This window comes from Oncorhynchus nerka, linkage group LG6 (assembly GCF_034236695.1).
Source record: "Oncorhynchus nerka isolate Pitt River linkage group LG6, Oner_Uvic_2.0, whole genome shotgun sequence".
NCBI lineage: Eukaryota > Metazoa > Chordata > Actinopteri > Salmoniformes > Salmonidae > Oncorhynchus > Oncorhynchus nerka.
Genome location: NC_088401.1, coordinates 61,399,192 through 61,414,012, shown reverse-complemented (window position 1 = coordinate 61,414,012; position 14,821 = coordinate 61,399,192). Strand labels below are relative to the sequence as shown.

The 14,821-nt window shown below is 43.7% G+C and overlaps 1 protein-coding gene across 1 annotated transcript; it reads left to right on the top strand.

The window, feature by feature from the left end:
* Positions 1 to 9,292: 9,292 nt before the first annotated feature.
* LOC115130801 (H/ACA ribonucleoprotein complex subunit 1-like) lies at positions 9,293 to 13,541 on the top strand. The gene is made up of 7 exons (XM_029662253.2): positions 9,293 to 9,401; positions 11,466 to 11,667; positions 11,894 to 12,048; positions 12,238 to 12,297; positions 12,420 to 12,540; positions 12,652 to 12,774; positions 12,885 to 13,541. Exons 2-7 carry the CDS (start codon positions 11,478 to 11,480, stop codon positions 12,893 to 12,895), a joined length of 660 nt encoding a protein of 219 aa, XP_029518113.2. The 5' UTR covers positions 9,293 to 9,401; positions 11,466 to 11,477; the 3' UTR covers positions 12,896 to 13,541.
* The last annotated feature ends 1,280 nt before the right edge of the window (positions 13,542 to 14,821 follow it).

Sequence of the window (14,821 nt, the reverse complement as noted above, 5' to 3'; positions counted from 1 at the left end):
TTGACTGGGCTGCGCGGGAACTGTACTTCCTCAGTGGTAGGGAGGCGAGCAGGCCAGAGGTGGATGAACGCAGTGCCCTTGTTTGGGTGTAGGGCCTGATCAGAGCCTGGAGGTACTGAGGTGCCGTTCCCCTCACAGCTCCGTAGGCAAGCACCATGGTCTTGTAGCGGATGCGAGCTTCAACTGGAAGCCAGTGGAGAGAGCGGAGGAGCGGGGTGACGTGAGAGAACTTGGGAAGGTTGAACACCAGACGGGCTGCGGCGTTCTGGATGAGTTGTAGGGGTTTAATGGCACAGGCAGGGAGCCCAGCCAACAGCGAGTTGCAGTAATCCAGACGGGAGATGACAAGTGCCTGGATTAGGACCTGCGCTGCTTCCTGTGTGAGGCAGGGTCGTACTCTGCGGATGTTGTAGAGCATGAACCTACAAGAACGGGCCACCGCCTTGATGTTAGTTGAGAACGACAGGGTGTTGTCCAGGATCACGCCAAGGTTCTTAGCGCTCTGGGAGGAGGACACAATGGAGTTGTCAACCGTGATGGCGAGATCATGGAACGGGCAGTCCTTCCCGGGAGGAAGAGCAGCTCCGTCTTGCCGAGGTTCAGCTTGAGGTGGTGATCCGTCATCCACACTGATATGTCTGCCAGACATGCAGAGATGCGATTCGCCACCTGGTCATCAGAAGGGGGAAAGGAGAAGATTAATTGTGTGTCGTCTGCATAGCAATGATAGGAGAGACCATGTGAGGTTATGACAGAGCCAAGTGACTTGGTGTATAGCGAGAATAGGAGAGGGCCTAGAACAGAGCCCTGGGGGACGCCAGTGGTGAGAGCGCGTGGTGAGGAGACAGATTCTCGCCACGCCACCTGGTAGGAGCGACCTGTCAGGTAGGACGCAATCCAAGCGTGGGCCGCGCCGGAGATGCCCAACTCGGAGAGGGTGGAGAGGAGGATCTGATGGTTCACAGTATCGAAGGCAGCCAATAGGTCTAGAAGGATGAGAGCAGAGGAGAGAGAGTTAGCTTTAGCAGTGCGGAGGGCCTCCGTGATACAGAGAAGAGCAGTCTCAGTTGAATGACTAGTCTTGAAACCTGACTGATTTGGATCAAGAAGGTCATTCTGAGAGAGATAGCGGGAGAGCTGGCCAAGGACGGCACGTTCAAGAGTTTTGGAGAGAAAAGAAAGAAGGGATACTGGTCTGTAGTTGTTGACATCGGAGGGATCGAGTGTAGGTTTTTTCAGAAGGGGTGCAACTCTCGCTCTCTTGAAGACAGAAGGGACGTAGCCAGCGGTCAGGGATGAGTTGATGAGCGAGGTGAGGTAAGGGAGAAGGTCTCCGGAAATGGTCTGGAGAAGAGAGGAGGGAATAGGGTCAAGCGGGCAGATTGTTGGGCGGCCGGCCGTCACAAGACGCGAGATTTCATCTGGAGAGAGAGGGGAGAAAGAGGTCAGAGCACAGGGTAGGGCAGTGTGAGCAGAACCAGCGGTGTCGTTTGACTTAGCAAACGAGGATCGGATGTCGTCGACCTTCTTTTCAAAATGGTTGACGAAGTCATCTGCAGAGAGGGAGGGGGGGGGAGGAGGATTCAGGAGGGAGGAGAAGGTGGCAAAGAGCTTCCTAGGGTTAGAGGCAGATGCTTGGATTTTAGAGTGGTAGAAAGTGGCTTTAGCAGCAGAGACAGAAGAGGAAAATGTAGAGAGGAGGGAGTGAAAGGATGCTATTCACACGGGACTCGTATCACTAGAGAACGTTGGTTATGTACTGTATGTATTACCCCAGAATTTCCATAATTCCAGAGGACGATAAAAGACGGGATTAGTTTCCAAACTAACCCATGTAATTAGTTGTCTTTTTTTCTCAATATATTGAAAGATGACGAAAGCCTGTAGGTTATTTTCTTGGCGTGAAGATATTTCCGGGCGATAACAAACAACACTGATAACTCGAACAAGTTTATAAACCATTCCAAACCATCTTTGGTATAGAGTTGCCATAATATCTGAATTGAGGAAGTGTGATCATAATCATTAGGATATTTTAGCGATCCGCAGTAGACGTCCTAAATGCTGTTATTCAATTACTGCACCCACACTGCTCGCGCAAGCCAACAAGCGTGCTAAGGGCTAAAATAGAAGTCATTCCTATTTCTGATGCAGATCACGCTGCAAGTCCTGCCTCTCCCATCTCCTCATTGGTTTAGAGAAGCAGGTACCCACGTGCCATCTCCTCATTGGTTATACCCACGTAGGTGATTGAAAGATGAACTGTTTTGCCGGTTGTCATGGTAATACTTTGAAAGTGTAGATGCCAATCACCATATAGGTTCAAAGATGAAAAAGGCTGGAAGGAGGAGATGACTTGAAACCATTCGGTTGACTGTTTTATGTGTGGATTAATTATCGGAGTAGAGGACTTTGTGCATTTCAGGTAAAATAACAACTCAATGTTTATATCCCAGGACAAATTAGCTAGCAACAGCAAGCTAGCTAAATAGGACAAATTAGCTTGCAAGTGCAAGCTAACTAGCTACATTTCCATACATGTTTAATGCTCTCCGACCTGTCCCCAAATTAATGTAATTGGTTCAGAGTTTGTTTTGATATTTTAACCTGCGTGTCGTGATCGCGTTTGGTGTAGGGGGACAAAATACATTTATGCACGATAGCGCACTCGCACAGCCCGTTTGGGTTTCGTGTAACAGCCTCACCTGTTATTCCTGTCAATCAGACACGCAATGTAAACCAATGAACCAAAGATGCGTGAGGGAGGGCCGAGCCAACTCACTCAGTCACACACTTAGCAGCCGAGGAGAGAGAGGAAGGACAGCTGTGAAAACAACAGCTGGAAAATGAGTTTGGAAGCACAGTAGCATTTGGATGCATTTTAATAATGTTGTCAATGTTACAGCACAGCGTAGAATTTGCCAAAACAAAATCTCATATAAAGCCTGTTCTACGCAAAACCGACACCGGCATATGCAAACTGTGCACCCAAGTGTGAAGCTAGCTGTAGCGGAGCTTTGAGAAACTAGCGGACCGGCTAGTGATAATGGTGGAGCCAGCGTATCCACTCAGTCAAGTAGGCCTACTCCGCGACCCACAGCAACGCAGTCTTCTATGGACCAGTTTATGCCAAAGTCTATGTCTGTAGCAAAACAAGGCCAAATTGATATTGCATTGGCTAAAATGATTGCCACCAATTTCCAGCCATTTTCGATTGTGGAGGACAGAGGTTGTCACTTATAATTCTCTGTATCACAATTCCAGTGGGTCAGAAGTTTACATACACTAAATTGACTGTGCCTTTAAACATCTTGGAAAATTCCAGAAAATTATGTCATGGCTTTAGAAGCTTCAGTTAGGCTAATTGACATAATTTGAGCTGGTGGAAGAACAAGGCCTCCGTCTACCCACGTCTTACTAAAGTCATGACAGGGAGACTGCATAGTGGCCACATATGTTCCCTCTGAGATGGTCTTCTCGAAAACATGACAAATAATTACTGAGAGAAGAAACCGCATCAGCCCCTCGAAAGTGAGGCAGCTTGCATTTCTGAATGCAAATCTCTCATAAAAGCAAAATATGGTCAGCATTGCTGTGTGCTGCTGGTTATAACATGGCAATAAAGAAGAGAGAGAAAAGAGGGACCAGTTTAATGTTTTAAGTGGGATGCTGCAGTTTGCACATTATTAATAATTTTTCTTTAATATGGTGCAATATTCTATTATTATGTTGTTCAGATTGTATTTGTTTTGAATTGTTACATTTATATGTACTTTGTTGATATACATTAAAAAGTTATACTTTAAATGCAAATGTTTAATAGCATTCTTTTTCATAACAAACCAATGCATTTTTAAATACATTGTGGTTAAGGTAGAGTATGATTTCATTTAATAATTTAATTAGAATTATTTTATTTAACACCGATCATAGTCAGACTCTCACAAACTGTTTAACTTGAAAAAAATAAAAATACATTTAAAAGAGCTGTTTGGGAGCCAAAAGAGCCGGCTCTTTTTGTTGAGCATATCCGAACGAGCCGGCTCTTTTCCCATCACTACTACCGAACTAAGACATTTCTCTCAAAACACAGGGATGTCAATTCTCGCTGGAAAATCAGAGGACTTTGGAGTTTGCCAAAACTGTCTGGAATTGGCAATCTTCTGCCATGTAAAAATAACTGCCATGCAGTGGTGTGTATTCATGGACGCCAAGGGTATATTTACCAACAAAATAAATAATAACACGTAAAATATTTTATCTTTCGTCTCTGTGTTTCATAATTTTCCTTCAATTCGCAAGAGGCTGAATGTATCTCACAGGAGAAAGCATTGGAGCTAGCGAAACAGCGTCCCTCTGTCTCTCTACGTGTAGGCCATCTATCAGGTGCTGTCTGGTTCAAATGAGTATGACATTGTTGGCGCCCGTTGCATTGAATGCAAGCAAGCATTTGGCCTCCCTTGAAAAAAAAAGTATACAAAATTAACCAATCAGCTTTGAGCTCAACTGTGAATGTCCTGGCAAGGAAAAAAATGGTTAAGGGAATCCAGCTTGGATTTGGCGTCTCTCCTATCAAATCCCTTTGAGAGCATACATCATTAACAGAAACAACTTGAATTGTTATATCTCTTTGTGTTGTTGTCCTCAGGTCCCTTTCCTAAATTAGCCATGGATGGGGATAGGGATTTGGACTTGTGGTGTTACTTAATTATCCCTGGACAATGAGTCAACAGAGACTGTAGTTTCTCAAAAAGCTGGGCTCTTTTAATGTTAATTGTACTATACTGACTCTGTTTTACAAATCTTACATTGAGAGTATTTTAACTTTTGGTATTGTTTGTTGGTTTGGCAATTCCACTGTCAACCAGAGAAATATGCTGAGAAGGATTATCACCACAGCAAGCAAAGTACTTGGAGTTAAACAGACGGTCCTGGATGACATCTTTAAGGTCAGGGGCCTCCGAAAGGCTCACAAAATAATTTTAGACCCAAGCCACCCTGTCACGCCCTGACCTTAGAGATCCTTTTTATGTCTCTATTTTGGTTTTGTCAGGGCGTGAGTTGGGTTGGGCATTCTATGTTTTCTATTTCTGCGTGTTTGGTCGGGTGTGCTTCTCAATCAGAGGCAGCTGTCTATCATTGTCTCTGATTGAGAACCATACTTAGGTAGCCTTTTCCCACCTGTGTCTTGTGGGTAGTTGTTTTCTGTTTTGTGTTTCTGCACCTGACAGGACTGTTTGTTATTTAGTTCATTCTCTTTGTTATTTTGTTTTATGTTCAGTTTAATAAAAATAACATGGACACTTCCCACGCTGCGCTTTGATCCACACCTTCTTCATACGACGACCGTTCCAGAACTACCCACCACAAACGGACCAAGCAGCGTGGTAACAGGGAGCAGAGGGTTCAGGACTCCTGGACTTGGGAGGAGATATTGGACGGACAGGGACCCTGAGGCAAGGCAGCACAGCAGGCACGAGAGGCAGCCCCCAATTATTTTGGGGGGGAGGCACGTGGGGAGATTGGCGGAGTCCGTGCTTACCAGAAGCAATGTGGTACTGGTCGGGCACCATGCTATGCGGTGAAGCGCAAGGTGTCTCCAGTGCGAGCTCATAGCCCGGAGAGCTGCATGCCAGCGCGTTTGATCTCCGGTGCGCCGTTTCGGCCCAGGGTATCCTGCGCTGGGTATAAGTACTGTCTCCGGGCGCTGGGAGGGTTCAGTTCGCCCTATGCCTGCGCTCCGCCCGTGCGAAAGTCGGCATTGAGCCTAAGGGAGAGGTGCAAGTGGTAAGCACCAGATCTCCAGTGCTCCCCCACAGCCCGGTTCGACCTGTGCCTGCACTCTGGAGGGGCCGGGCTAAAGTGGGCATTCAGCCTGTAGTGGTGCCAAGGCTGCACACTAGAGCTCCGAATCGCCCTCCTGTCTCCCCAGCCTGGTGGGCCCAGTGGCAGCCCCATGCACCAGGCTGTCTCTGCGTCGCCCTCCTGTCCGGTGCCTGCGGCGAGGGTCCCCTCTCCAGAGGCGCCAACTGAGTGGGCCAAGCCTAAGGTGGAGCGGGGTCCACATCTTGCACCAGATCCGCCACCACGGATAGATGCCCACCCAGACCCTCCTCTATAGGGTTAGGCTTTGCGGCCGGAGTCCACACCTTTGGGGGGGGGACCTTAGAGATCCTTTTTATGTCTCTGTATTGGTTTGGTCAGTGCATGAGTTGGGGTGGGCATTCTATGTTTTCTATTTCTGTGCGTTTGGCCAGGTGTGGTTCTCTATCGTTGTCTCTGATTGAGAACCATACTTAGGTAGCCTTTTCCCACCTCTGTCTTGTGGGTAGTTGTTTTGTTTATCTGCACCTGACAGGACTGTTTCGTTTTCGTTCATTCCCTTTGTTATTTTGTTTTGTGTTCAGTTTAATAAAAATAACATGAACACTTACCACGCTGCGCTTTGGTCCACACCTTCTTCATACGACGACCCGGACTTTGAACTACTCCCCTCTGGGCGCAGGTATAGGGCACCCCTCAGCAGGAAAAACAGAACTAGACAATCATTTGTGCCAGCTGTGATATCCCTCCTAAATAGCTCGGGCTAATGTTCCTATCGACCCAGTAAGGCCAGCAGGCTAGTCCCTTTTTATTGCAAGGTGTGATTATTCTGCAACTGTCTTCTTATTGTCTCAGCCTTTAGGCCTATATATCACGGTCACAAGGCATATGAATTAATAGCAAACAAGGCAACACATACAGTGTAGGTTGTAATATGGGGGAGGGCTCTTGATTTTACCCACGCACCGCTACTGCTGCCACGGCAGATTTGGACGGGATTCAAATTACAGATGTCTGTTTTCACATTACCTGACCTTCCCGAGTAAAACTAATCCCATCCGAATAGGGTTTAGGGCTGGGATAATAACCTTCCTGCCAAGTAAAAATGACTGACATGGCAGATTCAGACTGGACTAAAATTACAGATGTGGCAATTTGTGCTCATGCACATTTTTGGAGGGAGTTGAAAGTCTGTTTCCCAGCAACAGCCCCAAAACATCACTGTTCTAGAGGAGATCTGCATGGAGGAATGGGCCAAAATACCAGCAACAGTGTGTGAAAACCTTGTGAAGACTTACAGAAAACGTTTGACCTCTGTCATTGCCAACAAAGGGTATATAACAAAGTATTGAGATAAACTTTTGTTTTTGACCAAATACTTATTTTCCACCATAATTTGCAAATAAATTCATTAAAAATCCTACAATGTGATTTTCTGGATTTTTTCCCTCATTTTGTCTGTCATAGTTGAAGTGTACCTATGATGAAAATTACAGGCCTCTCGCATCTTTTTAAGTGGGAGAACTTGCACAATTGGTGGCTGACTAAATACTTTTTTTGCCCCACTGTATCCCATCTGAATAGCCTACTTCCATGTCTTCCTCATCTTCACACTCTTCTCAAACTGAACAGAACATAGGCTATAAACTAGTTCCTCGCAAGATTGCATTTTCTGGACTAGGCCTAATCAAAACATTTTTGGGGGGAGAACCCTTTGACTCTACTCCTGAACTGCCACCATAACCCTACACAGCACAGTCATTGGTTAAGCAGCAAGAAAAAAAAAGTTTTATCAGCAAGAGCAGAGCAGGAGGGGGCTCAGTGTTGGAATATATACATTGCATGGCCATGCACGACTCCAACACCATCATTAAGTTTGCTGACGACACAACAGTGGTAGGCCTGATCGTACGGCCCAGTACATCACTGGGGCCAAATTTCCTGCCATCCAGGACCTCTATACCAGGCGGTGTCAGAGGAAGGCCCTATACAAGACTCCAGCCACCCTAGTCATAGACTGTTCTCTCTGCTACCGCAGGGCAAGCAGTACCAGAGCGCCAAGTCTAGATCCAAAAGGCTTCTGAACAGCTTCTACCCCCAAGCCATAAGACTCCTGACTATTTGCATTGCCCCCCCTCCCCCCTCTTTTACGCTGCTGCCTCTCTCCATTTATTATCTATGCATTGTCACTTTAACTCTACCTACATGTACATATTACCTCAATTACCTTGACTAACCTGTGCCCCCGCACATTGACTCTGTACCGGTACCCCCTGTATGTAGACTCGCTACTGTTATTTTACTGCTGCTCTTTAATTATTTGTTATTTTTAACATCAATTTTTTACTTAACACTTATTTTCCTTAAAATGGCATTGTTGGTTGTATTGTATTCAGTTGTACCAGTTGTATTCGGCACATGTGACAAAAGAAATTTGATTTCATGCAGCCTAGTTGTATTTATACCATCCCAGCAGCTATCTTAGAAATATAACTTTGCTCTGTGCTTCTCAAAGCATGCACTTTGTAGGCTATAGATCATTTGATTGAGACCACACTTAATAGCCTACAGGTGAACATGATATTGAGTGCCCAGTGCCCATCGGATAATCAGGGACGCTGAGAGGCATCAGGTACACATCGATACATAGCCTAATAAGAACGTAATTCTAAAACACTGCCGTCCCTCGTCCCCTATTAAAATAATCCTAAATCCTCCCATTGACTGAAATTGAGAAGGAAAAAAAAATCCTCCAGGTAACCATTTTGTATATGTCGATCTGACCCTAACAAGACAGACACGTCATTGCTTACCTGCCCCTCAATATTCATTATGGCTTCTTCTAGATGTGAGCCTAGAGAGGAAATGCACATCAACAAGTAGGCGGATGAATATAAATATGTCAAACATGTACACATTACACACGATAGCTCTGGTACAGGTTGTTACACGTGGCTTGAGGGTCAAGATGCATGTAACGCTCTGGACCACCAGAGCTGTACAAAATTGCAGTTGTAAACAATAAGTATTTTTTTTAAAGCATTATTGTGAAAGTCTTTTTTAAATTAGCCTACTCTATGTAAAGTATAGATTTATGTATCAAAAGTATTGTTAACTTGGTAGCAATTCCAGTGTTGTGAGCTATTCTTTTTGGTATCAATTCGTGCGTGTGTTGTGAGCATTTCCTCAGCGTGAATTAAGCACATTTGTTTTACGACAGCCTAAGTTTTACGACAGTTTAAGTTTTCTTGTTTTTCAGTGTGGTCGCTAGTTACCTCAGCCACAAAGTCAAAACCCCCGCCCATTCCTACATTTTATTTGATTAAAATCAGATTTTAAACCTAACCACACTGCTAACCGTATGCCTAACATTAATCTTAAATTAAGACCAAAAAACTCATTTTTGTTTCCATTCATTTTTACGATATAGGCAATTGTAACTTTGTGGCTGTGGTAACTAGTGCTTCAGTTCAGGTTTTGATTTACAGCACCACAAAAAAGCCACATGCGTTTGCATCGCGTGGAAATAGTTTTTGGCACAATTCGCTCCGGCAGCTGATCTTATTTGTTCTACGAAGGTAACTATGTTTTTCAAATATATATATTTTTCTATTTCATCAGTTGCAAGAGGCTACCACAATGTGCTCAGCAAAGCATAACGTGATAGTCTTTTGATTTGTTGTAAATAAGAAATCCATGTTGGCTAACCCTAGCTAAGTCGAGTTAACTGTTTTGTTCTATTGATCCCTTCTGGAAAGTTGCAGTGTAACAGTAGTAGCTTGATTTGTTAATATAAATGAAAATGTTACAGCCATTACAAGTCACTGTAGTGGTATCAATCGGAAACGTGATATAATGCATCGATCAGGTCAATTAATTAGCTAACTTACCTAGCTAAGTTACGTAGTTAGCGCAGGAGTTCTCAAACCGTTTTGGGGCTGGGGACCCCATTTGTTATAAATTCATCAGGGACCCCCTCATAATCAGAACACAACTTGAGAGAGGAAAACATAGCATACAAGTACTGTAGTTTTACTATAACGTTAGCAGTGCATGGCTGGATGAACCAAGTCTCGGGCCTTGGAAGGAACTCTTTGCATCGGAGAGTTCAGAGTTTTCAAACTAATTTCCGGCATTTTTGTCCCTTGTCAGCGAGTTTTGTTGTTGCAGCGTTAAAGCTAATATCCTGCCATAATACTACACATTTCTACTCTATCTATGGGGTTCAGGGTTGATTTGTTATGCTCTGCCTGCTCAGTTTTTCACAAGCAAATGGCCAAACATAGAATCAGCTCACCTGCTTGTACTCTATGATTTGAGTTTGATCTAAAATGTTTTTATTATAGATTATTTTTTATTTTTTTAAGGGATAGTTTCACTATATGAAAACTAGAGCACGACTGACATGGGACTTTTGGATCCGAGTGAAAATATTAACCAATAACCGATATATCTGCTAATATAAAAATATCTGGAATAAATTTGAGGAATTAACAATGTAAGCACCACATACAATTTGGGGTCACCGGTATGTTACTCTAGTGAAAGGAGGAGATACTGCACTGATTCCAGCAAAAACATTTTCACGGCTCTGAAGACTGAACTGCCTCATACCAGCCACCTTGAAAACAAAGACACCGGACACATTTTCAATCTATTGGTATTTAGCACTAACCCTAAGTGAACGGCATCAAGTGCTCCCACAGCTAGTTAGCAGGCTAGATGGTGGCAAAATGTGAATTTGGACCAGTCCCTGACCAATGACATCACAAGCATCAAAACATAGCTACGAAGTGATGCTTTGTAACCTGCTGTGTTTTTTTGTCTCCCAAAACATTTTAATGACTAAGCTTGAGGAATACCCTTTGCAAAAAGATAATGTAACGCACCAGATTTTGCGGGCTTCACCGCTGTAACGGTGCATATTCTTAGCACAGCACTTGCTTGACTTTTGGGCGTAGCATCCATTGTTTATCACGTCACCCAACATGACCTGGCAAGCGTCTATCTCTTCAGCACTCACCTCTCTGACTGATGTGTATATAGTTGCATTGTTGGTATAGTGTCCAGTCTTGCAGTAGAGGGCAAACGCAACATAGGCTTATAGCCAGTGCCCTCTTCAGGACAAATAATGAAATGTGAAAATATAATTCTATGAAGAATATCTTTTTTTTATCAAGTTATGCGCCAAACACATGGGATAATCAATGTAGTAGGAGCTAGATTCCACAAAGCCTGGTCTCTGCTCCACTCTGTTGGGGAAATTCATCATAAACTTCCTTCATGATGGAGGTGGTGTTTAGTCCGCTAGTCAAAATGCTGAGTTTTGGCACTTTAGCAAGGCTTTATTCCCCAACGTTTTCCATGTGGTCTATATTAAAGGGTACTTAATTTAATGTAACATGCTTTTCAAGTTCAATATTGGTGCACAATTTCTGGCTGGATTTCTGGCTGCAGTACCTTAATGGGACCCCATTTTAGAAACACTGGCATAGCTAGCTAGTTTTATTATGGCATTGAGATAGCCAGGCATTTGGAAAAGTTTATTGCTGACATTGTTTGAAAAACATATATTGTCTTTGAAAATGAAATGCAAGGAATTGTTGCTATGCCACTTAGCTAATATCATCTATCTATCACAGACGCACAAGAACATGTCTTTCCGAGGAGGTGGTGGAAGAGGTGGCCGTGGTGGCGGATTCAACCGTGGTGGAGGGGGAAGAGGAGGATACGGTGGTGGTGGTGGTGGTGGTGGTGGAGGATATGGGGGTCGAGGTGGCGGCGGTGGTTTCCGAGGTGGACGAGGAGGCTTCCAGGACTATGGCCCTCCAGAATATGTTGTTGGTAAGATGACTGATTTGGCAATGTGATGATGCACCCATATTGATTAAACACTTTCTCGTGATGCAGGGGGCATTGTTGATGCTTGGCATCCTGAATTTACTCCAGTTGTCTATTAATGTCCATGTTGTCTGCCAGGCGTTGCAACCTCCGTTGTCGTGGGTTTACTTGCAGGTGATGATCCATGTTTTTTTCTGTACTTACCATATGTCCTTGCTCTTTCCTCCAGCACTAGGGGAGTTTATGCACCCCTGTGAGGATGAAATTGTGTGCAAGTGTGTAACGGAGGAGAACAAAGTTCCCTACTTCAACGCGCCTGTGTACTTGGAAAACAAGGAGCAGATCGGGAAGGTGGATGAAATCTTCGGTCAGCTACGTGACTTTGTATCCTTTCAATGTTTTGTTGTCTAACCTGTATCGTATTTGTGGTTGGTTTATATCATTACATTCTTCAGTGATACAAAATACTAATCTCAATGTAAAAAGTTACATGCTATGATAATTTTTCTACTGTTTAACACTGAATTTCATGTCATTTGTGACACTGGTTGGCCCCTTAACCTAAAGCTACAGTATTTCTCTGTCAAACTCTCTGATAATATGAAGGCTTCCTCGTTCAAAAAATTACAGAAGGTAAGCAATATCAGTTTGCGGAACCTTTGCGCCATGGACACTGGATTGACCATAAATCTGCTTTAGTTATTGCATAGAAATGTCTTGACCTGTATTGTGTAACAGCATATTCTGGTCCACAGTTCTACGTAGACCCAATGAAACTCCTACCACTACAGAGGTTTCTTCCCAGACCCCCGGGTGAGAAGGGTCCCCCAAGGGGAGGCAGAGGAGGTAGAGGTGGAAGAGGAGGTCCCCGCGGAGGTAAGAGTGAAATGCCAACCGCTCAGCCCCATGGGTGTTTTTTCTCTTGTGATTAAAAGTGGAGGAATTTAAGTCAATTGATATTCAAAAAAAATACATTTGTCCTCCCAGGTGGCTTCCGTGGTGGCAGGGGTGGTGGTGACCGTGGCGGATTTGGAAGAGGAGGCTTCGGTGGTGGGCGGGGAGGAGGAGGATTCAGAGGAAGAGGCGGTGGAGGCGGACGAGGATTCAGAGGTGAGTCCAAATCCTGGAAAAGGAATCCAAGTGACTGAATAGACAATTTGCTGTTTTTAGATTTCATGATGTGTGTTCCTGTGGCATTGATGCCTTTTTCTGTCATCCAGGTGGCAGATGATGACAAACACTGTATGCCCCGTGGGATCCTCACCAAGTGTCAATCCCTACAGGAAGCAAATCAGTGCAATGCGATGCTGGAGCTTGGCTCTGTTGGACTTGACATGGAGAATGAACATTTCATCTTTTTATACTGCTCAATTATCAATTTGTTTTGTTTTTGTATACCAATATATGATGAACGTGTGAATTAATGGCTTTTTATTTAATGAACCTTGAAAGCACTCTGCTGTCACAGGGAATAGTATCATTAATGTCCCAGTTTTTGCAACTCTTCAACATTGTTCACACTGGATGGTTTGGGGGTACATTTAGGATGTGTCATGGTGTTATACTGTTGAATATGATTGAGAGCTTTCATGTTGGAGTGCAATGTTGATAAGAGACAGAAATTGATAATACCTGGAATTGTATACGACATATAAGGGTTGGTTTGGTAAGTGGAAGATATGATGGACATTAGTATTCATTACAATCAGTGGAAAATATTGTATTTACCCCAGAAATCTAATGTGGTTACAGAGTACTGGCACCTTGTGTAAAGAAAAGCATTTGATTAAATAGTGCTCTGTAGAACTTAATGTCTTATTTTTTGCTCATGCAAAAATAAACAAGTGTTCCGGAATTGGAACAATACCTCCTTCAAATTCAGGGTGATTTTGTTTGTTTCAACACCTTTTGTCAACTGGTCATGTACCGAAAGGTTGCTAGTACCACTGCCGAAAGCAAATAGTCCAGCAGTTCTCTGCAAAGGCAAATTATTAATCTTTGAAATTAGTTAGCTGTTTGTGTGGGTAAATGTGTCTTCACCATACATTTGTCATTCTTATTGGTGTCCCATATCAAGCTCAAATCAAATTTTATTTGTCATATACACATGGTTAACAGATGTTAATGCGAGTGTAGCGAAATGCTTGTGCTTCTAGTTCCGACAATGCAGTAATAACCAAAGAGTAATCTAGCTAACAATTCCAAAAATACTACCTTATACACATAAGTGTAAAGGGATAAAGAATATGTACATAAAGATATATGAATGAGTGATGGTACAGAGCGGCATAGGCAAGATGCAGTAGATGGTATCGAGTACAGTATATACATATGAGATGAGTATGTAAACAAAGTGGCATAGTTAAAGTGGCTAGTGATACATGTATTACATAAAGATGCAGTAGATGATATAGAGTACAGTATATACGTATACATATGAGATAAATAATGTAGGGTATGTAAACATTAAGTAGCATTGTTTAAAGTGGCTAGTGATATATTTTACATCAATCCCATCAATTCCCATTATTAAAGTGGCTGGAGTTGAGTCAGTGTGTTGGCAGCAGCCACTCAATGTTAGTGGTGGCTGTTTAACAGTCTGATGGCCTTGAGATAGAAGCTGTTTTTCAGTACTTCATGATGACGGAAGTGAGTGCTACGGGGCGGGGCGGTAGTCGTTTAGCTCAGTTACCTTAGCTTTCTTGGGAACAGGAACAATGGTGGCCCTCTTGAAGCATGTGGGAACAGCAGACTGGGATAGGGATTGATTGAATATGTCCGTAAACACACCAGCCAGCTGGTCTGCGCATGCTCTAGCAAACCTGTAATGTGTCTTCTAAATGGCTACTGTGACTAATCTTGTGAGATACTTCTCCTTGCTGTAATAATAGCTGTGTGGTCAACAGATGAGATGTACTCCACAGTGAGGAAATTACATTGCAGTGTCAAATGTCAATGCCTCACTTCAGGGGTCGATATCCATGTTCAGTTTGTGTGCATGATGCCCTTTATGTGAGTACTATCTGTCGAGAGGCCAAGGCTTTTTTTGGCACAGCTAGGTGGGTAGTCATCGTTCCCCCCCATAAACCCACAGGGTTGCTGGTTCAAGAACACCCCTTCACCAATTGACAGTGTGATCTACTGTATAATAAGGTTT